This window comes from Anomaloglossus baeobatrachus, chromosome 5 (assembly GCF_048569485.1).
Source record: "Anomaloglossus baeobatrachus isolate aAnoBae1 chromosome 5, aAnoBae1.hap1, whole genome shotgun sequence".
NCBI classification, from domain to species: domain Eukaryota; kingdom Metazoa; phylum Chordata; class Amphibia; order Anura; family Aromobatidae; genus Anomaloglossus; species Anomaloglossus baeobatrachus.
Window position 1 is genome coordinate 101821728 of NC_134357.1, and position 23596 is coordinate 101845323.

General features: G+C 43.9%; 1 protein-coding gene across 3 annotated transcripts in view; it reads left to right on the forward strand.

Moving 5' to 3' along the window:
* A1CF (APOBEC1 complementation factor) overlaps nucleotides 1-23596 on the forward strand; it is a 118933-nt gene that overhangs the window by 72335 nt on the left and 23002 nt on the right. For all 3 annotated transcript variants that reach the window (XM_075352349.1, XM_075352346.1, XM_075352347.1), the window contains 5 exons: nucleotides 652-786; nucleotides 11232-11362; nucleotides 14143-14381; nucleotides 18587-18751; nucleotides 23474-23571. In XM_075352349.1, coding sequence (XP_075208464.1) covers nucleotides 11250-11362; nucleotides 14143-14381; nucleotides 18587-18751; nucleotides 23474-23571 — 615 coding nt within the window. In that variant the 5' untranslated portion in view covers nucleotides 652-786; nucleotides 11232-11249. The remainder of the gene's footprint in view (nucleotides 1-651; nucleotides 787-11231; nucleotides 11363-14142; nucleotides 14382-18586; nucleotides 18752-23473; nucleotides 23572-23596) is intronic.

Consider the following 23596-nt stretch of genomic DNA (forward strand, 5'->3'; position numbering starts at 1 on the left):
GTTACCCGATATTTACAGTGGTTACGTGTGCAGGGAGCCAGCGCTAAGCGGTGCATGCTGGTAACCAAGATAAATATCGGGTAACCAAGCAAAAAGTGCTTTGCTTTTACCCGATATTTACCCTGGCTGTGCACGGAGCCCGACACTTCCCCGCTCGGCTCCGCCCCCTCCCGCACTCAGCATGCACACACACACACTCACTCTCACCTGTCCCCAGCCCTGCAGTCCCCGCGGCACTGATGTCCTCAGTGCCACGGCCTCGCTCTGCTCCACCCCCCCGAACTCCGCCCCCTCACGCTCCGCCCCCCGCACACACAACGGAGTCCGACAAAGAAAATTCTGTTCTTTGTCATCCGTTGTACAGCGCATCAGCCACATGCGTCAAGCAACGCATGTGACTGATGCAAAACAACGGAAATGTGAACTTAGCCTATGGCATACACCAGAGGTAAAGACTAGAGAGTTGGACATAAGTGAATGAATTTACATTGTAGCATTCTGTAGAACACTGATGCTCATCATACTATACTTTACAATTTTTCCTATTCAACTTATCTGGCTAATAAAGCTACAGCATATTAAAGTAGATATATGTAGACATATTCCAATATTACATAGCACTGGCAATTCATTACTGATTTATTTCAACAGGAAAATGGGCAAAGAAGATATGGAGGTCCTCCTCCTGGGTGGGAAGGACATCCGCCTGAACGAGGATGTGAGATCTTTATCGGCAAACTTCCCCGTGATCTTTTTGAAGATGAACTTATACCATTATGTGAAAAGGTAAAGTGATAATCTTTGTACTGCAGGGAAACGTTATCAAAATCATAGTTGTACAAAAAGACAAGGACCACACATCCTAAATATATACATTGATCTACTGCTAAGCACAAATTTACAGATCTGAAGATGAGTTTCTTAGGGTATGTGCCCACCATCAGGACTCACTGCGTCTTGGACGCAGCGAGTCCTGACCTGCGAGTCCATGAGTCTCCTCCGCAGGAGAATGCAGGAGACCGCAGCTGCTTGTACCCTTGATCAGGGTTCGAGCAGCTGTGGTCTCTCGCTTGTGTTCTCCCTATAGAGGACGCATGCAATTCCACAGCAAACAATTGACATGCTGCGGTCTGGAATGACGCACTGCAGGTCAGTGTTTGCTGTGGAAAAAAACAAACAGTGGGCAGTGGATTTCTAAAAATCCTGTCCATTATACTTGTACTGTACAATGCAGCCTTTTGGACATAACTGAAGTATGCTGTGTCCAAAACGCAGCAAACACTGATCGTGGGCACACCCCCTTAGTGTAACATTCTGATCAAACTGTATGAAGTCTACTGCCAGGCCACCTCTCAGTGGGTTGCTAACCATAAAGATGCAGTGCCATGAGTCAACCCCCACCGGAGCAATGTACCAGCAGGAGGATCGACCTGGTGCTCTAAAGCACCCATGCTACAAGGTTAAGTCCCAATGACTCCAGGCCATATCACCCCAGTTGCACAATACCAGAGCAACAATGGCCACCACACAGCACCAACAGCTAGTGAAAGGAGCCAAAAGAAAATCCTGTTCCACATGTGAGCTGAGAACAAAAATAGGCAGAATCCCTCTGACAGTCTCCTGTGATTAAAACTGCCTGTGCCAAATGGGAGGAGTGCTTGCCCAAGTAAAACAAGAAAGAGGGGACAAACTATGCAATATACCAAAGCTGTAGAAAAATACATAGACCACACATCCAAAACTTAGACATTGATCTAAGCTAAAATTTACAAAACTGAACATGAGGTTCTTACATTCTGAACAGACTGTATAAAGCCCACTTCCACATCACAGCGAACCTCTCAGTGGGTCCCTAACCATAAAGGTGCAGCGTCATGTGCCAATGACAGTGCACCTCCTGGGTTGAAGGTACTCCTCCTGAATGAGGATATTAGATCTCTTTTTGGCAAACTTCCATTTCATGTTTTGGAACATTAATTTATACAACTTTATGAAAAGTAACAAAATCTTGAAAGCATTCTAAAAAATAGACTCACACTTCTGTGTTATTCCCATAACTAGGGAAAAAGTGAACTGATGTGTTTTTGTGGCAGAAATTTGGGCAAAAACTCTGCTTTAGTCTATGTGCGCACTTTGCGTCGAGGTACTTGCAGTTCAAAACGCAAATGGCAAAAACAATTTTTGCCCAAATTTCTGCCACAAAAACACAGCGTTTTGAACAGCATAGTGCGCACAAGAAATTCCCATAGACTATGCTTGAAAAGCAGAACGCATGCATTTTGGAATTAAAATGCTGCAGTTGAAAAAGCAGCGGAAAAGCAGGTAAAAAAGCAAAGTGCGGACACAGCCTTAGGCCCCTTTCACACGTCCGTGAAACACGTGCGTGTTTGGTCCATTTCCGTATCTACCGGAGACACGGACACACGTGCACCAATGTTATTCAATGTTTGGAGTTACACATGTGTTTTTTCCATTAGGTCCATGTGTTCGTGTGCGTGATACGTATGTGTATCCGTATAGCATGGATGCATGTCCGTTTTCTGCACAGAACACGCACACACGCACCCAATGAAAGTCTATGGGGCCATGAGCACACGTACGTGACACGGATGCATCTCCGTATGGTCCGTGTATGTTGTGTGCTTTTTTGAAGTGATGTCGGTCATTCTTTTTTTTTCTGTGTGTCAGTCAATCTCCCTCAGTCCGTCGGTCGGTCTCTCTGTCGATCGGTCTCTCTGTCTTGTCTGTCCCTCTCTCAGTCTGTTGGTCAGTCTCCCCCCCCTCTCTCATACTCACCGATCCCCAATCACTGGTGCGGCACTTCATTTTTGAAAAAGCCGGCCGCTCATTAATCAATCTCGTATTCCCTGCTTTTGTGAAGCCCCACAGGTGTTGTGTCGGTGCATACCTTCAGGGACTCCACGTAGCTGGATCTGGTCACAGGTAGGGAATCTTCGGTTTTGATCGTGACGCCACTCTCAGTATTGCGGCCAGTAGGGACCGCCACTGCAGGTTGAGGGTCGCCTGGGGCTGATGGTATGTGCAGTTAGTTGGAATAGCCTCCTGAGAGTGAGGCAAGCCCCAGGGCCCAGTGTAGGTTTGTAGTACCACAAGTCGCAGAATGACTCCACACAGGCAGAATTGTCTTTCAGGGTTTTTACTCACTTCAGGTGGCAGGGTGAGTAGCCCGGGCATAGCTGGGATGAACCAGATGGGAACCAGGTATCCTTCAGGCTGACTTTATGAGGGTGACTACTGACTCGCCTTCCTTAGCCCTTGGTGGTTTGGGGTGACCCCGACTTTGAGTCCCTATGGGGGTCACCCAGGGAAGATGCTGCAGCCTCTCTCCCCCTTTTGGTTGCCGTTTGCTTGTTCCCCGGACCAGGCCACTCCAGCTGCTTGCCTCCTGTGACCTATGGGCCCTCACTGCGGTTACGTGGCTGCGGCTTTTGTGGTGTTGTGGTGTGGGCTTTGAGAGCCCCACACCGGCAGGGTTAGCAGAAGAAAGCTGGATCTATCTTCGCTTCGGGATCTGCCGCCCGGTTGGGCCTGGTGCTCTCTAGCAGTCTCCTTACTTCCCACTCCGTGCTTTCTCTCTAGCTGAAGCTGGCTTTCAGGTAGCACTCCTAGTTGACCGTTCTCCCCCGTCAGTAGCCACTGCGCGGGCGCTGTTAGACAGCAACAGCCCCACAGGTCTGCTCCTCACTGAGCCCTATGGAGTTCTCTGCTCTAACTGACTCACTGCTCCTCCTCTCCTGTTCTTGCCTACGCCACCTAGCAACCAGACTCTCCACCACACCCCTTGAGAGGAGATGGAGGCTTTTGGCCCCCTCCACTATTCCAGTGAAGGTCAAGGCTTTTCCCCCTCCTGGGATCCCCAGGGGTCCTCTCATGGGTACATGTGTGAGAGCTGATTACTATGCGCCTGTGTACCACACCCCTGTCAGCCTTCTGGATTACCTGTATTGTACTGTCCCCAGCATGGGTGCAGTACTCAGTGGTGCCTGACCAGGTCAGGGGCGCCACATTCCCCCTTAGTTATCACCAGCACGTCCTCGGGCTGCAAGACAACATTTTAAAATGCATAAAACATTAAAACATGTAAAAACATTTTTAAAAGCACCAGGTACCATACATCACCACCCTCCACCCACAAGTCCGTTAACCCACCCAAAACCCTTTCACTTTGGCCGCGACTTCAGCCACTTCTGGCAGGATGTAGAGGCGGCTTACATGGGCTGGTGGTCTTCAGGGTATACCTGGCCTGGTGGATCCGCGCCTTCAGCCTCTTCTGGCAGGATGCAGAGGCGGCCTCCACAGTTGGTGCTGACCAGGTACCCTCTTTGTGGTGGTGAGCCAAGGCCCCATAAACAGGCGTGCTCTCTGGTTGCAGGTGAGCCAAGGCCCTATATACGGACGGGCTCCTCCTGGTTGCAGACGAGCCAAGCCCCTAAACAGGCTGACTCTGGTGGTGGTGGTGCCCTCTGGTGTAACTATTTACACTGCGAGAGTTTGTGGCTATAGCCAGTTCATAGCCTTAAGGTTTATGGTTTTCTCACAATAGTTTTTGTGGGCACATTACTTGAACTTGAGAACGTTGCAAAACAAACTTTTTCAAAACTTTAACTTCTGTACTTCTTTCTTTACTTTACTTTACTCCTCTTTGCCAGGGCTTGAGCCTGTATGGCGGTGGCACCTGCTGCTTTCTTGCTCTTTGTCGTCGTCTGTGGTAGTTTCATCTGTAGGTTCCTTGTCTTTTCTCTCTTGATCTTCATCTGTGTCTTTATCTCTGTCTTTTCTTTCTTGTAGCATGGGGTGGCTGTAAGGTTTGCTGGTGCATAGTGCTACATCAAGCGCATACAGTCCTCTTTCGCCTTCATGCATAGTGAATTGTACTGAATCCCCCATCTTTAGGTTTCTGCCAGGGTGTCCTCTAGGCAGATGAGCGCTCACATCTCTTCTGTTGACAAATATCCCTTCTTTGATACCAGGTGCTACGATGAATCCATATCCACTTCTCAGGTTGAAATCCTCCACTACTCCTCTGCAAAGGGGTCCTCTAGCCTGGGCTCTGGACCTTCTCAGTAACCTTTTCTCCTGTAGGTCTCTGGCTGCAACTTCCCTCTGCTCTGGAGATTGTGGTGCAGGGGACAGCGTTGTACTGTTGCGACGCCTTGTCTTGCGGCCTGAACTCTGCGTGGTACAGCTTGCAAACTCCCAGGTGAGACTTTTAGGCAGATCTTCGTCAGCGGACGGTGTCAAGTCCTCCTCATCCCAACGGGAATAGGGTAACATCTCCGGCTCTGGGTATGGCTCTGGAGTCAGCTCCTCAGCTTCCTGGCCTCCTCTCCCCCTTAGTTCTTCTTGGCACTCCTTTGGTGGCAGTGCTGGGGATGGGCTTTCTTCAGCTGGTCTGGGCGGTGGACTCTCTGGCGCGGCTGCAGGGGTTGCCTGAATCTCCTTGGGGGTATGCAGAGGGAGCAGATACCGATCCACCATCTCTTGTGGGAACTTAGCTTCCAGGTCGGCTTTTAGCTGCCAGTATGCGGAGTCCTCACCTACCAGGGATTGCCTAGCAGGGACTTCCTGAACCTGGGGAGCCTTGTCTGCTCTGGCCTTGCGGGCCGGGGTAAATGGTACGTCAGCCTTGTCTTGGCGGGCCGCGCCTGGCATGGCGGCGGCCTGGTCTTGGCGGGCCGCGCCCTGGATGGCGGCGGCCTGGTCTTGGCGGGCCGCGCCCGGCATGGCGGCGGCCTGGTCTTGGCGGGCCGCGCCCGGCATGGCGGCGGCCTGGTCTTGGCGGGCCGCGCCCTGTATGGCGGCGGCCTGGTCTTGGCGGGCCGCGCCCTGTATGGCGGCGGCCTGGATCGGCGTCGCAGCTGCGATGGAATCTGTGCAGGCTGGGCTGGGCGTCGCTGCAGGGACCGGGTCCTGGTGGGCCGAGCAGGGCATCGCTGCGGCGGCCGGGGCTTGGCGGGCCGAGCAGGGCATCGCTGCGGCGGCCAGGGCTTGGCGGGCCGAGCAGGGCATCGCTGCGGCGGCCGGGGCTTGGCGGCCCGCACCTGGCGTGGCTGCGGCCTGGCTCAGCGTCGCCGCGCCGGGCGCCTCTTCAGGGACCGCGGGCGTGGCAGCAGGGGTCGGGGCACTGGCGCTGGCCGGGGCATCACTCGACTCACCCACCGGTGGCAGCATCGGGGTCTGCGTCACCGCCGTCCTGTCTGGCACTCGGCGCGCGGCTCTCCTTTCATAGGCCCGAACCGCCGCGGTCATCTCCAGCATTTCTATTCGTTCTTCCCGGATCTGCTCCACAACCCGGTTCTCCAGTCGGTCGCAGAACTGGGCCAGCTCCCGATACCACCAGGCAGCGGAGCCCGGTTCTGGATTTCTGCGGTCAGACGCCATTTCTTCTGCGCCCTCTTCTGCACGACTCTCCAGCTGTGGACTCGCCGTTGCCTCAGATAGCAAGCTGTTCAGTTTCTGCTCTGCCTCTTTCAGCAGCTCCTCTCCCAGCAGCAGGCTTGTGGCTCTCTTTCCTTCCCGCCGTCTCCGGACGCTTCCACTCTCATAGCTGGCAAGGTCAGAACTCTGCAGGGGATCTCTGGGTAGCCACACCTCTTCGTGGGCGGTAACTTCTTCCAGCGCGGGCTGCTGTTGTTTTTCAGCGCGCTTTTCATGGTGGCAATATGGCGGCGCTTCCAATTTTTCAAGCGGACCGCCCAGGCACATGGTCACCTGTCTGAACAGGTCTAGTCCTTATCCTGTTCGTGACGCCAAATGTGAAGCCCCACAGGTGTTGTGTCGGTGCATACCTTCAGGGACTCCACGTAGCTGGATCTGGTCACAGGTAGGGAATCTTCGGTTTTGATCGTGACGCCACTCTCAGTATTGCGGCCAGTAGGGACCGCCACTGCAGGTTGAGGGTCGCCTGGGGCTGATGGTATGTGCAGTTAGTTGGAATAGCCTCCTGAGAGTGAGGCAAGCCCCAGGGCCCAGTGTAGGTTTGTAGTACCACAAGTCGCAGAATGACTCCACACAGGCAGAATTGTCTTTCAGGGTTTTTACTCACTTCAGGTGGCAGGGTGAGTAGCCCGGGCGTAGCTGGGATGAACCAGATGGGAACCAGGTATCCTTCAGGCTGACTTTATGAGGGTGACTACTGACTCGCCTTCCTTAGCCCTTGGTGGTTTGGGGTGACCCCGACTTTGAGTCCCTATGGGGGTCACCCAGGGAAGATGCTGCAGCCTCTCTCCCCCTTTTGGTTGCCGTTTGCTTGTTCCCCGGACCAGGCCACTCCAGCTGCTTGCCTCCTGTGACCTATGGGCCCTCACTGCGGTTACGTGGCTGCGGCTTTTGTGGTGTTGTGGTGTGGGCTTTGAGAGCCCCACACCGGCAGGGTTAGCAGAAGAAAGCTGGATCTATCTTCGCTTCGGGATCTGCCGCCCGGTTGGGCCTGGTGCTCTCTAGCAGTCTCCTTACTTCCCACTCCGTGCTTTCTCTCTAGCTGAAGCTGGCTTTCAGGTAGCACTCCTAGTTGACCGTTCTCCCCCGTCAGTAGCCACTGCGCGGGCGCTGTTAGACAGCAACAGCCCCACAGGTCTGCTCCTCACTGAGCCCTATGGAGTTCTCTGCTCTAACTGACTCACTGCTCCTCCTCTCCTGTTCTTGCCTACGCCACCTAGCAACCAGACTCTCCACCACACCCCTTGAGAGGAGATGGAGGCTTTTGGCCCCCTCCACTATTCCAGTGAAGGTCAAGGCTTTTCCCCCTCCTGGGATCCCCAGGGGTCCTCTCATGGGTACATGTGTGAGAGCTGATTACTATGCGCCTGTGTACCACACCCCTGTCAGCCTTCTGGATTACCTGTATTGTACTGTCCCCAGCATGGGTGCAGTACTCAGTGGTGCCTGACCAGGTCAGGGGCGCCACACTTTCCCCGCCCACCAGCTCCTATGATTGGTTGCAGTGAGACACGCCCCCATGCTGAGTGACAGCTGTCTCACTGCAACCACTCACAGCCGCCGCTGGGCGGGTCTATATCGAGCTGTAAAAAAAATAAATAAATAATTAATAAAAAACGGCGTGTGGTTCCCCCCCAATTTTGATACCAGTCAGGGTAAAGCCAAACGGCTGAAGGCTGGTATTCTCAGGATGGGGAGCTCCATGTTATGGGGAGCCCACCACTCTAACAATATCAGCCAGCAGCTGCCCGGAATGGCCGCATCCCGATTTGCCCTGTTGCGTTGGCAATTGGAGTAATAAGGAGTTAATGGCAGCAGCCCATAGCTGCCACTAAGTCCAAGATTAATCATGACAGGCGTCTCCCCGAGATACCTTCCATGATTAACCTGTAAGTTAAAGAAAATAAGCACACACAACGAAAAATCCTTTATTTAAAATAATACACAAAAAAACCACCCTCGTTCACCACTTTATTAAGCCCCAAAAATCCCAACTGCTCCGGCGTAATCCACGGAGGTCCTGCGACGCTCTCAGCTCTGCTACATGAAGGTGACAGGTGCTGCAGTAGAACACCGCCACTCCTGTCAGCTCCACGCAGCAACTGAGGTGAGTAGCACGATCAGCGATGATGTCACTAAGGTTACTCGCGGCCACCGCTGGATCCTCCAACTGTGACAGCAAGTCACCCGAGTGACAGCGATGAAGTCACAGGTGAGTTGCGGTCTCGGGTGGAGGATTCAGCTAGCCGCGGGTAACCTGAGTGACGGCAGCGCTAATCGCGCTGCTCACTTCAGTTACTCATGGTATTAGCGGTCACCGGTGAGTCCTTCACGGGTGACCGCTAATGAGGACGCGACACACAGACAGAGCCGCGGGATGACAATGAACTCGGGTAAAGTTCATCCGAGTTCATTCTCATCGCGCGTCGCTGTCTGCTGTCAGCCGGCATGTAGCAACGTCATTGTGCATCACACACGGACAATCCACACGGGCAACACACGGACATGTCACTTACGTATCTGACGCACACACGGACATTCCACACGCACACACGGCTAGCATACGCCATTCACACGGATGCCACACGTACCATAAAAATGGACATAAAACCGAACACGGACCCGAAAAACATAACGTAACACACGTGCGTGTTTTTCACGGACGTGTGAAGGGGGCCTTAGACACATTCAAATATAAAAACTATTTTTTTTAAAATATTCATAGCATATATTAATCATAAAAAGTGAAATTACTACCAATGTGGAAGTAAACAGACAGAGACCAGTATACAATAACTTGAATAAATACTACATATCTCATACAATACAGCAATACTAGCTAGTAACACCACTTGTAATACTAAAAAAAATCCTTGCAGAAAAAAATCTTGTATTTTAAAGTGCAAAAAGTGCCTTATATTAAACACCTGCCAGTGTTTGGCATCAAGCCCTTATACTTGCTTGCTACAATACATGTTTAAATAGAAATACACTAACTAACAAGCGAATGACAGTTTCTAAACTCACTAAGTATTACGGATCAGTGTAATACACCGATCCAAGTGCTGCACGCAAGAAAGAAAGATCATATAGACTTACATGAAACAAAAGACTACTGGCTCACGTGTCTACCTCTTGCCTCCGACGTGTGTTTCGTCACCTTCATCAGGGAAAATAACGTAAGAGATGAGGTGGGTCCATTTATATGGTGATCGTAGGTGTTATTAATTAACATTAACATAATTAAACATCCCGCACTGACTATTTGCACTGTTGGCGCATGTCCTCAGCTACCTCTTTTTTTATTTGTTGATTATAAAACTTTATGAAAACGTAAAGTAATAATCTACAAACTATAGGCAACCGTGTGAGCAAAACATCTAGTGTATAAAGAAAAGAATAAACTGTTGATGTTTTCTTTATACTATGGTTTATGTGTTCAAATCTCATATCTGCTCACACAATGAAGTTCTAGGAATTTAATCTAGATATGAGATATCAATGAAATATGTGACGAACCAAAGGCTTATGCTTCAGGCTACATTTTGTAGAACCGTAATCAAACCCATCGAAGATAACCATATTGGTCATATGTGAAGTGTGATCTTACGCACTTATTAACAGGATAATTAATTATTTTCTATATCGGTCCCCTTGCGGAATGAACGGTATATTCATTTTAAAAAGATTTTCAACATATAGGGCCTGATACATTTAGTATGGCGTATCATACGCAAGATCTGATTTGGGTTAATTCTATTTTTTTTTTAAACTTTTTTTAAAAGAACTATATGAGGCCTGACAACCTCTGAAACCCTTTAATGTAAATAATTCTCATTTTTACATCTGGATTTTCCCCTCCCGATTTTCTGTGCAATTACAACAATACCAAACTTGCAAAGATTCTTTTTATCGATGTGGTTAAAAAATAATAAAGAAATTTTGTAAAAAATAAAATGAATGAAATTATGTGAGATCTTGTTTATGGTTTTATTGATACCAAATTTGCGTACATACAAGGGTTTCTATTCAATTTTTTAGATATTGTTTTTATTATTTTTTATTTTTGCTGTTTAACATATGGATAAATGTATATTATCAGACTTTTATGAATGCTGTGACTACAAATATGGTTATTTATTTTTTAAATTCATTAGTTTTTAATGGAGGAAAAAAGGGGTTAATTTACATTTTTCTACTATATAAAGTTTATTTATATTTTTTAAAACTTTTTTTATTATTTACTATGTTTTAGTCTTTTTATGGGACTTGAATCTGTGAGATTGATCCCTTGTCGTATAGCGTGAAAACGGAATTCTCAGCCTGTGGATAAGCATCACACAACAACCAAATGGCAGCAACATGAACCTTTCGATGGTCCCCATCTGCCATGGTAATGCATTGGTGCCCTGTGATCACATTGGGAGGAGCCAATGGGAGCATGCACACCAGCGAGCATGCACACCAGCAACCATTACATTTAAATGCTACTGTCAGAGTGCCACACCAGCATCCAAACGGTTAACAGCAGCGATCCAGCCACTGCTGTTTGAGACAAATCCTGGTTATGTAACACAGCTTGCATCTATTACATCTTGAGGTAGCTCAGCCCCTGAGTTCCCTCAAATACTGGTCACCCCAACGCTGACACGTACATCCTTTGTGCTAAGGCTTCAAAATTAGGAATCTAAGTTGTTTCTTTACAGTGAAGATGAAATGGTTAATATTTATTTGTATTTGGTGTTTTATGTAATGTAATTTTATTTTTGCAGATAGGAAGAATCTATGAAATGAGAATGATGATGGACTTTAATGGAAATAATAGAGGGTACGCTTTTGTAACGTTCACTAACAGACAAGATGCCAGAAATGCTATAAAACAGCTTAATAATTATGAAATTCGGTAAGTATATTGGTTTTATATTAAGTTTGTAAATCATGATATATTAAAATTTGTGGGGCGGGGTTTGGAGGAATGGATTCTTATCTACCTAATAAATGATTTGGTCTTTGCACAAGATGATTACTTGGGATAATTTTAAAAGACTATATAACACACCTTGATTATTTGTGAATCTAGCATTGTATCTGTATTCATAAACTGATTTTAGCCACTTAATTACTGGAGTTTTCACACCCCCTTCATTAATAGACTTATTTTGTTGTTGCAGAGACACATTTAGAAAGCCATGACTTTTTTAGAAGATATAAAAGTGCATATAACATTTTAATTAACTTGTATTTAAAGCATCTGTTAAAACTGTTGGTCATCATATGTTGAATAGGATTTATAATATGGGAAACATTACACTATAAGGCCATGTGCGCACGTTGCGTTTTTTTATGCGTTTTGGCTGCGTTTACAACTGCACTGTGTCATTGACGAAATGCATGTGTTCTGCTTCCCCAGCAAAGTCTATGAGAATCATGCAAAATCTGTGCGCACGATTTGACAAAATCTCTGCGTTTAGAAAAGCAGCATGTCAATTCTTTTGTCCATTTTGGCAGTGTTCTACACCCATTGAAATCAATGAGTTGTAGAAAAACACTGCCAAAATGTTAAGCAGTGCACTGCATTATTGTTGCGATCCGCATTTTTTTTTGACATAACAAAGGCAGGTCTTTCGGTCTCTCTCTCTGTCGGTCTTAATCTCTCTATGTCTCTATCTCTCTCTCTGTCGGTCAGTCTGTCGGTCAGTCTCTCTTTCTGTCCATGTCGGTCTCTCCCTCCCACCCCCTCTCTCATACTCACCGATCCACGATCACTGGCGCGGTGCTGCACGACGTTCACACTGTGGCGGCTTCTCCTCTTTTGAAAATGCCGGCCGCTCATTAATCTATCTTGTATTCCCTGCTTCCCCCACCCACCGGCGCCTATGATTGGTTGCAGTCAGACACACCCCCACACTGAGTGACAGCTGTCTCACTGCAACCAATCACAGCCACCGGTGGGCGTGTTTATATCGAGCAGTAAAAAAAAAAAATAATTAATTAAAAAAAAACTGACATGATCCACGTGATCACCATGAAGTCGAGTGAAGTTCATCCGAGTTCATTCTGATCGCGCAGCTATGTCTCGCAGCCAGCCATGCTCTTTTTGACAGTGCGGTCCCACTTGGCTCTGCTTCAAGTCTATGGGGATGCTGCAGAGCCGAGTGGGACCGTAATGTCAAAAATGTGCGTTCTGGATGAGTTTCCCACTCTGTCTATGGCAGAGCCAGCATCCAGAACGCATGAATTCTGCAGGAATGTGCGCACGTTGCGTTGCTTTTTCGGCTGCGTTCTGAGAAACACATGCAGTGACTTACACGCTGTGGAATAGAATGCAACGTGCGCACATAGCCTAACAAGCTTCGTTGAGGTAGTAATGGGTTTCTGGGAGTGTCAATCATTGTATGGGGTACCACTATGGTAATATATATGAAAATTATTAGTACAGAACAGGGGTCTTAAACTCAGCTAAGTATATGCGCCACACATAGAAAAAAAATTGGGGGGCCGCATTCTTTGCAGTAGAAAGTGACATTTTTTGTGTTTTTTGTATACATCTTTAGATCACTTTTTTGAACATTTTTTTACTTGTTTATTATAACAAACCTGCACTTTTTTTTACATTTATATATATGAAAAAGCATTTTTAATGGTAAAAAAAAATAAATTCATGCTTTATTTTGATTTTTTTTTTTACATTTTATCCCTTTCTTGCAATTAATATTGTTTTACAACTAGCAGCATCATATAGTAATCTTAGTCAACATCTTTGAGTAATGTCCCTCATTCTTGTGCCCTATAGTAAAGTCCCCATCCTTGTTCCCTGTAGTAATGTGCCCCATCCTGGTTCCCTGTAGTAATGTGCCCTATCCTTATGATCTGTAGTAATATGCCCATCCTTTTGCCCTGTGTTAATGTCCCATATCCTTCTCCCCTGTAAAAATATGCCCATCCTTGTGCTCTATAGTAATGTGCCCCATCCTTGTGTCCTGTAGTAATGTGCCCCATCCTTGTGCCATGAAGTAATGTGCCCTTTCCTTGTGCCTTGTAGTATTGTGCCCCATGCTTGTGCCTTGTAGTGTTGTGCCAATTTTTGTGCCTTGTAGTATTGTGCCAATCTTTTAGTAATGTCCTCATCCTGGTCCCATATTGTGCAGTTCTTCACATACGCAAAAAAAATATTCTGCTCACCTTTCCTCCATTCCCCCAGGGTCTTCCTACCTGCTTCTGTTGGCCCACAGGCCTGTAGACCATTTGACAATCGCGGATGTCAGTGATTTACTTACCTTGAATCATTTGCGGTACCACGCAGAGGAGCTCTCTGCACTCTGCCAGTAGCAGCCACCGGCCAATCAGAGCCAAGCAGGTGACATCATACACCAACGTCACATGTTTGCCTCTGATTGGCCAGCGACTGCCATTTGGTAGAGTGCAAAGAGTTCCTCTGCCTGGCACCGCAATTTATTCAAGGGAAGTTAAAATCGCTGACGGCACTGGCCCCCCTAATAAGGGCCATGATCGTCACAGGGTCTAGCCCCAGGGGCCACATGTGGGCCACGTGTTTGAGACCTCTGGTATATAGCTAGACAACAAAAATCTCCTTTATCAAAACTAATTGTAAAACGTATTACATCAGATTATTTTACTCTAGCAAAAATAATAGAATTCCTAAAAATCAAATGTTTTTTGCAGGAATGGGAGATTGCTAGGAGTCTGTGCCAGTGTGGACAACTGTAGGTTATTTGTTGGTGGGATCCCAAAGACCAAAAAGAGAGAAGAAATCTTAGTTGAAATGAAGAAGGTCACAGATGGTGTGATAGATGTAATTGTCTATCCCAGTGCTGCTGATAAAGCTAAGAATCGCGGGTTTGCCTTTGTAGAATATGAAAGTCACCGAGCGGCAGCTATGGCAAGACGGAAATTATTACCAGGTAGGCTAAAGCACTATATTTACAGCAAAGAAAAACATTGGTAATGAAAGAAACATAAGGCTCAATATATGCTGTAATTATACCAGATAAAACTGAATTAGACTAGATATTCTAAAATCTAATTGTCTACCTGAGGCCTTAAAGGCTCCAAAACTAACATTTATTTCATCGTATAGTATTAATATACAGTACAGACCAAAAGTTTGGACACACCTTCTCATCTCTAGAACAACTATTAAGAGGAGACTTTGTGCAGAAGGCCTTCATGATAAAATAGCTGCTAGGAAACCACTGCTAAGGACAGGCAACAAGCAGAAGAGACTTGTTTGGGCTAAAGAACACAAGGAATAGACATTAGACGAGTGGACATCTGTGCTTTGGTCTGATGAGTCCAAATGTGAGATCTTTGCATCCAACCACCGTGTCTTTATAGAAAAGGTGAACGGATGGACTCTACATGCCTGGTTTCAACCATGAAGCATGGAGGAGGAGGTGTGATGGTGTGTGGGTGCTTTGCTAGTCACACTGTTGGAGATTTATTCAAAATTGAAGGCAGACAAAACCAGCATGCCTACCACAGCATCTTGTAGCTGCGTGCTATTCCATCCGGTTTGCGTTTAGATGGACCATCATTTATTTTTCAACAGGACAATGACCCAAAACACACCTCCAGGCTGTGTAAGGGCTAATTGACTAAGAATGACAGTGATGGGATGCTACGCCTGATGACCTGGTCTCCACAGTCACCAGACCTGAACCTAATCGAGATGGTTTGGGGTGAGCTGGACCGCAGAGTGAAGGCAAAAGGGCCAACTAAGCATCTCTGGCAACTCCTTCAAGATTGTTGGAAAACCATTTCCGGTAACTACCTCTTGAAGCTCATCAAGAGAATAGCAAGAGTGTGCAAAGCAGTAATCAAAGCAAAAGGTGGCTACTTTGAAGAACCTACAATATAACACATATTTTCAGTTGTTTCACACTTTTTTAAGTATTTCATTCCACATGTTTTAATTCATAGTTTTGATGCCTTCAATGTGAATTTACAATTTTTAGAGTCATGAAAATAAAGAAAACTCTTTGAATGAGAAGGTGTGTCCAAACATTTGGTCTGGACTGTATGTATATTTAGGAAATCTATTCAGTTCACCAAAACAAATATACCTTTTAATTATATCTTTTAAAACGACTATACTAGTCACACAGAAAAATATTCTTTTATACAATTAGTTAAACAACCAGTACATCAGGGTAAACAAAATTATGGGGGAAAAATTGTATATGTTTAAAATACCCTGAGTCTGACCCTACTGGGTCCTGCCTATCCACGGAGCTTTATACACCCTAGGGGTCAAGTGGTACCCCCGTTCCTCAACGGCTGTCCCTTTCTGAACCTGTTACACCCTATTACACAAAAAGAGTACACCGGAAGAAGACTGTATACACTGGTTTAATAATCCTAGTATGATAGGGTGTCTGGGAGGGGGATAGACCCTCACCCAGACATAGATTAGAAGTAGTACCCACACTTAGTCTAGATTAGGATTATTTAGTATATAAGGTTGGTGAATAACTTGTTTTAGGGGGCTCTGAGTATATTTCTTGTTACCCCAACATTACACTTACATGTCAAATAGGGTATAACAGGATCACAAAGGGACAGCCATTGAGGAATGGGAGCATCACTTGAACCCAAGGGTGCATAAAGCTTTGTGGATAGACAGGGCCCAGTAGGGTCAGATTCAGGGTATTTTAAACATATACAATTTTTTTGCTAGACAAGTTGTACTTTTGAATGGAACAATTCATTTTGCCATATAGTGTACTGGAAAATGAAAAGCAAATTCCAAGTGCAGTGAAATTGCAAAAAAGAAAGTGCATTTCTACAATTGTTTTTTTATTTACCATGTTCTCTATATGGTAAAACTGACCTGGCATTATGATTCTTCAGGTCAGTGTGACTACGTAGATCACAAACATGTATAGTTTTCTTTCAATTTAAGTAGTGAAACAAAATTCAGAAGTTTGAAAAAAAAAAAGCAAAACGCTTTTTGCGCCATTTTCCGAGAACCATAACATTTTTATTTTTCTGGATCTGGGGTAAGTGATGGATTATGTTTTGCACCCTAACCTTATGATTTTACTGATACCATTTTGGGTTAGATGCGATGTTTTGATGGCATTTTGTTGCAATGTTGTGGAATCCTCAACAAAATGTAATTCTGGTGTTTTGATTTTTTTTTCATTACGCCTTTTACAGATCGGAATAATTTATATTTTGATTGATCATACATTTCTGAATGCATTGATGCAAAATATGTGTATTTTATATTTTTTGTTTAATTGTTCTATTTTCAATGGGGCAAAAAATGGGGGTGATTTGAACTTGTGGGTTTTTTTTACATATTTTTAAAAAGTTTTCAATTTTTTACTGTTTTTACTAATCCCTTTAGGGGAATTGAAGCAGCAATATTCCTATTGCATGTGCTGTACAGTGCAGTAAATCAGCACTGCTCTATACAGCAAAAATGATGACTTTCTATGCACGCCGGCTCACAGCCAACGTTCACAGGACTTCATCATGACAGACACAGGAGTCATCAAGTGTCCACCGGCTGCCATAAAAACCCATCAGCACCCTGTGATCATCTCACAGGGCCACCACACTAGTGCGTGTTAAATCCTGCTGTCAGAGATTGAAAGTGGGATTTAACTGGTTAACAGCCGCGGGAGCATCTCCAATTTACCCGCACCCGTTAGAGACACATGTCGGCTAATCAGATCAGCCATCATGTGCTGGGAAAGATGTACGCTCACTTGGCGTGTGACCCTGCATCAAAGGCAGGGATACAACCTAGGACATACCACTTTGTCCTTGGTCGGTAAGGGGTTAAAAAGTTCCCATTGTCACTACAATAACTACTTCAAAGACAATCTGCAGCATCAACATTTTTAATGAAGACTGTTTACAAAGTTGCTTAGTTTTGCTTGTAGTAAACAAAGGAACAGTAAAAAAAAATTGTGTAAAAAGGTGTAGATAGGCTTTAAAAAAAAAAAGGTTGTTGCATTTTTATGTGTCTTTAGTAAAATATTTGTATATTTTAAAATTTTATTTGCACCATTTGCGTATAGGAGAGCTCGGCATCTTTTGAATCAATAAAGAACTTTGAAGTTATTGAATATGTAAGAATTTTGTATACAATTTTATTGTGGGTATTTTTTTTTAAAAAAATTTCTTACAGTGCCGAATTAAAGATTTGTAAAATTTTTTAATACCTGGACTTTATTCTTTATGTCTTTTATCTCTTCAATGCTTTCCAAAATGAAACATATTGTCAGCTGAGATGAAAAAAAAAACAAAAACAAAACAAAAGAAATCATATAAAATAGAATTGATTACGCTTAGGGGGGCTTTACACGTTGCGACATCGCTACTGATATATCGTCGGGATCACGTCGTTAGTGATGCACATCCGGCGCCGGTAGCGACATCGCAATGTGTAAAGCCTAGGTGCGACGATGAACGAGCGCAAAAGTGACAAAAATCGCTGATTTGTGTCACGTCGTTCATTTTCATAATGTCGCTCCTGCTGCAGATACGATGTTGTTTGTCGTTCCTGCAGCACCACACATCGCTGTGTGTGAAGCCGCAGGAACGACAAACATCTCCTTACCTGCGTCCACCAGCTATGCGAAACGAAGGAGGTGGGCGGGATGTTATGTCCCGCTCATCTCTGCCCCTCCGCTGCTATTGGCCGGCCGTTTAGTGACGTCGCGGTGACGTCACTGTGATGCCGAATGCACCTCCCCCTTGAAGGAGGGATTGTTCGGCAGTCACAGCGACGTCGCCGACCAGGTATGTGCGTGTGAAGCTGCCGTAGCGATAATGTTCGCTACGGCAGCAAACACCATATATCGCATGTACGATGGGGGCGTGTGCTATCGCGCTGGACATCGCTAGCCGATGCTAGTGATGTCGCAGCGTGTAAAGCCCGCCTAACACTCAGTATACTGTAGCCTTAAATTTCTATATATAATAGATGAAATGTTACATGAAAATGTAATATTCTTAAGCTTTTTCAGTAAATTATTATCTTACCTATCAGGTTTTTCATTGAAGGGTTGACCTGTCTTGGACATTATCATTGTGTTTGTAGATTCCCTCAATAAAATATTCAGAATTGTGAATTTATATTGTTATTCTGTAGGACGCATTCAGTTATGGGGTCATCCGATTGCAGTGGACTGGGCAGAACCAGAGGTTGAAGTTGATGAAGATACAATGTCATCAGTTAAGATTTTATATGTACGAAATCTTATGCTCACGACAACAGAAGAAGCAATTGAGAAGGAATTTAATAACATCAAACCTGGTAATATACTTTATAACAACAATTACGTGTAAATCCCAACTGAATCATTATGAAGGCTATCATGTGAATCAGGTTTATAAATGTTACATGTAAAATATAAAAAAAATATCCTTATACTCTGACCCCTTCGCTCCTCAATGTCACCCATCACATGTTCTCATCACCGCCATGAGCACTTAATCCCGGATCTCTTTATGCTAGGCCAGGAGTTTTGGCTGTGATGAGGCTTGGGATGGCTGTGGACAAGTGCTTGTAAGGTCACAACATCATGAAGTCACCCAGTGATTTAGTGCTTGAAGTTCTAAGAAGATGCAATTAGGACCGGATGGTTGATGTTGAGGAGCAGAATGGCTGTTGAGGTGATATTGTTTAACCTTTTGATGGTCTTTTACGGTACGGCCAAATGGTGACCAGTGGCTACTCTTTTGCTAAATACGAGCAGAAATTATTTACAAAAAATCCATATTTTGGCAAATGTAGATTTTTGTAATATTAGAGTAGAATTCAATTCTACTCCAATATATTCACTCATCTCTACCACTATTTATTCCACGGTCCATTAGAACATTTTAAGACCCCATTATTTTTCCATTCTCCAAATCTGACACTGACTACTAATAATAACAAAATTACTATAATATCTAAACATGAACTGCAAGGACTGGATGAAGCTTATAGTATTTTCTGCATAGGATATAGATATTTTCAAAAGTGAATTTTAGTGATTTTGGCTGACATCAATGGTTCAATGTCTTACGAGATTACAGAGAACCCATCATGGAAGAGACTCATAAACACATTTAGAAAAATGTGTTGAGTTTTACTAACTAACGTGTCATTCTGAATGATTACAACCAAACACAGCTTCACCATTTAACCTACAGTTCTTAAGTTAAAAGTGTGCAAACTTTGAACTGTGACCCCTGAAACTTGATAAATCTGTAGGTAATAAACGGGTTATTTACATGCTTCTCGAATCAACTACACAGATAGTGATGAAGTCAAAAGCTTTGCAATTCTAGTCTGACTTCAAAGTCCTGTCCTTGTACTTGGCCAAGGAGTTATTTTTACAGCTCTAGAAGGATAAATTCAGCAATAATTTCTAAGTGTTTTGACCAAAGAAGCATATCGCACATTTTCAATAACTTGGAGTGGCCGAATTGCTTGTAAGATCTAAACTTTAAAGTAAACCAATTTTTTTTAAGTGTAACAAAAAAAATTCCAGCGAAGGATCACATTGAAATATAAGATAAAAATTCACCTTTTATTATAAATATAATTAAAAAACAAAAGTACTGAAGTAATCTTGGCAATATATTAAATGCAGTCCATGGTGGAAAAAGCAGATAACGTATTTAATGAGCCTTCATGACAATCGTGATGAGATTGTGAAGCCGGAACGCGTTTTCTGATTTTCCCACCATGGACTGCATTTATCATATTGCCAGGATTACTTCAGTACTTTTGTTTTTTAATTATATTTATAATAAAAGGTGAATTTTTATCGTATATTTCAAAGTGATCCTTTGCTGGAATTTTTTTCCTTTTCTTGTTACATTTTCACTGCTGTGTGGTGGCTCCTGCCACTTCCGAACATGGATTAGTAAAGACAGATTTCCATCCAAACGACTGAACTGGTGAGCTGAATATATTTTTCTGTTTATTTAAATTTTTTTAAGGACCGCATCACATTTGAAATTACATTGAGGAGCCTATATGACAAAAAAAAACCAAAGTGACACCATTTTAAAAACGGCAAAGCTTAAAGAGCTCAAAAAACATTCAATAAGTTTACTAACCCCTGAGGCTCAGAAATAAATGAGCACTACTTGACTTGTACAACGCAAAATTGTCTGGAATCGATAGTGGATGCCATGTTACGTTTGGAGAGCCTCTGATGTGCCTAAACAAAGGAAACCCCCACATTTGACCCCATTTTGGAAACTACACTCCTCATGGAATTTAACTAGATGTGTGGTGACCACCTTGAACCCCAGGTGTCTCACAGTAATGTATAACATTGAGCCGTGAAAATAAAAAAAAATCTCCTTTTCCCCACAAAAATGTTGCTTTATCCCCTTTTTGTTTATTTTCACAAGAGTAACAGGAGCAAATACACAGTACAATTTATTGTGCAACCTCTCCTGAGTATGCCAATACACCATATGTGGTGAAAAACTTCAATTTGGGCACACTGCCGAGCTCCAACAGGAAGGAGTGCCGTTTTGGGACGCAGACTTTGATGGAATTGTTGGCAGGTGCCATGTCGCATTTGCAGAGTCCCTGATGTCCCTAAACAGTAGAAACCCCCCACAGATAACTCTATATTGAAATTCATGTAGTGTTTTCCTGGTATGTGAATTTTATAATTTGGTGGCATACGTTGAGTTGTGTAGAGTACATCAGGTTGGCATGGGAGTTGTTTATAGTACATCAGGTTGGCATATGTGAATTGTGTAGAGTAAATCACAATGGCATACGTGAGTTGTGTACAGTACATCAGGTTGGCATATGTGAGTTGTATACAGTACATCACAATGGCATATGTGGTCATGCAATAAATCAGAAAGAAATGTAGTAGTCCAGTAAGCGTTATACATTGCCATCTGTACGATGTGCACGGCCAGCTTCTTGACACCACACCATAGCTCTCTGCATGGCACAGTAGGAGAGATCAACTCCCCCTATGCTCTTCTTGTACCCCAGGACTGATTTGTGGACCTGTGTAGAGGTACATAGTACAGCAGGGGGGGTGCTGCTATTACCATGTATTGTGGTCAAAAAAGGACATCCCCGTTGTCCTTATACTTGACCACAAGCATGTTGTCACTACATTGGGCTCTGCTTTCACCCTTTTTGAATAGCAGCCCAATTAGTGTCCTAGGGAGTCCTCCTTGTTTTTTTGCACACAGTACCGCATGCTGCAGTAACTCTGGCAGAGTGGGACTTGAACCGCTGGATGCTTGTGTAGAAGATTTCTACATGAAGGTGATAACCCTGAACCAGCAGTGAGTGCACCAAATCACACAATCACTCCCAGGACATGGGGGCATTCAGTGGGTTGAATTTGTGTGTTCTTCACTTCATAACCCTATTTTTGAGGGTGTTCCCTGAGGTACTCTCGTACAGCTTGTACAATTGTATTCTGCACCTTGCCCTCTTACTGGGTAGGTTTTGCTGGAATTAAGCCTTCCCTTGAAGTATATTAGGGATTTATCTAAACAAATGTCCCGTTGTGGAATGTACACATCAGCAAATTTATTGCTGAATTAATCAATGACCAGCCAAATTTATAAAAGTTGTTCAAAGTTGGCGTCATCTCGGGCTGGACAGTACCATTTTTGGGACATGTTGGGCACTCCATTTTTAACATGTGTGGTGTGTGTGTATGTAAAAGAACACATTTTATTTGTCTATGTGTGTGTGTATTTGGTATAAACATTTTTATTTATTAGAAGAGAAAAAAACTAGAAGAAAATAATCTAGAAAGAAAAATAAAAAGGAGAACATAAAATTTTGGTAAAATTAAAAACAAACTTACTAAATGGACTACAATTACTGCGGGACAACTAAATAATGCTAACGATAATTCAGTAGAAAACAACTGTAGTATAAGTACAAGAATTTTCCCCTACAATTCTAAAACTACAATTACTAAGCGGACATCAGTAAAAAAAATTGCTGAGCGCCCGCAACTATCTGACACTAATCCTGACTATATTCCTTAAAAAAACACTGTACCAAATGCCAATTACTACAGTATATGTTTATTGTCCCTAATCTAGCCCTATCAACTAAACTAAATTATTTTTATTTCATTCTTTTTTTACATTGGTTTAAAAAAAAACAACAACCAGATGCCGATCAGTAATGTGCGTTACTGGTATGTGCTCGGTGACACGCACGGAAATAGCACAAGAAGGGGGGGATGGAAAGCGTTTTGCACCTAAACGTGCTTCGTCCTCGACTCCTGGACGAAGCACGTTTAGGTGCGAAACGCGCGTCAGTGTGTCTGTAGGAGGCCATGGCACTACTACCTATCTGGACTGTTGGTAATGTTATGTGTTTATGTGATATTATAGCTGCATCCCCGTTATAATTATATGTATATTATCTAATACCTACTACAGAAAAGGATTGCAGTTATGAACGATCTCTGACATAGAATAACATATTATACTACCTATGTACGGAAGTCCAATAACAAAATAACCCTTTCTGGGCTGATCTATTATTGCCATGTATTGTTACTAAGTTTTTTGTTAATAAAGATGTTGTTTATCGAATCATACATTATGGCTTGCATATTTATTTTTGGTGTCTATATAGATCTTGTGCAATAGAGCCCCCATAAGTATATTGTGGTTTTTGTTGTTAATGCTTCTAGATAGGTGAGACAACTAACTATAACATTAAGGTGGTTGACAATAATAACATATCTTACCCCCGACAACTACTAAAAATAAGTAGCGTTTGTGCTATGACAACTTTGAAGCTCCTATTTGATATCTTTTGCTTTTCTAGCGCGACACGTAGTTGTGTATGTAACATTAAGAAAGACGACTTTTTGTAATGATCACAGTAAATTTTATGCTGCCAATGTCTACCTTTAAACAAATGCTTGAACCTAACTGTTTGGCATAGGATCTTTTATATCATGCAGCACTAAGGTCAGGTTTTCTACTTAAGGATATGTTTTCATTGTCACTCTTTCTTCTATAGGGGCAGTTGAACGGGTAAAGAAAATTAGAGATTATGCCTTTGTACATTTTAATAATCGTAATGATGCGGTGGATGCAATGAATGCTCTAAATGGCAAGGTACGATATAAAACACTACATATAT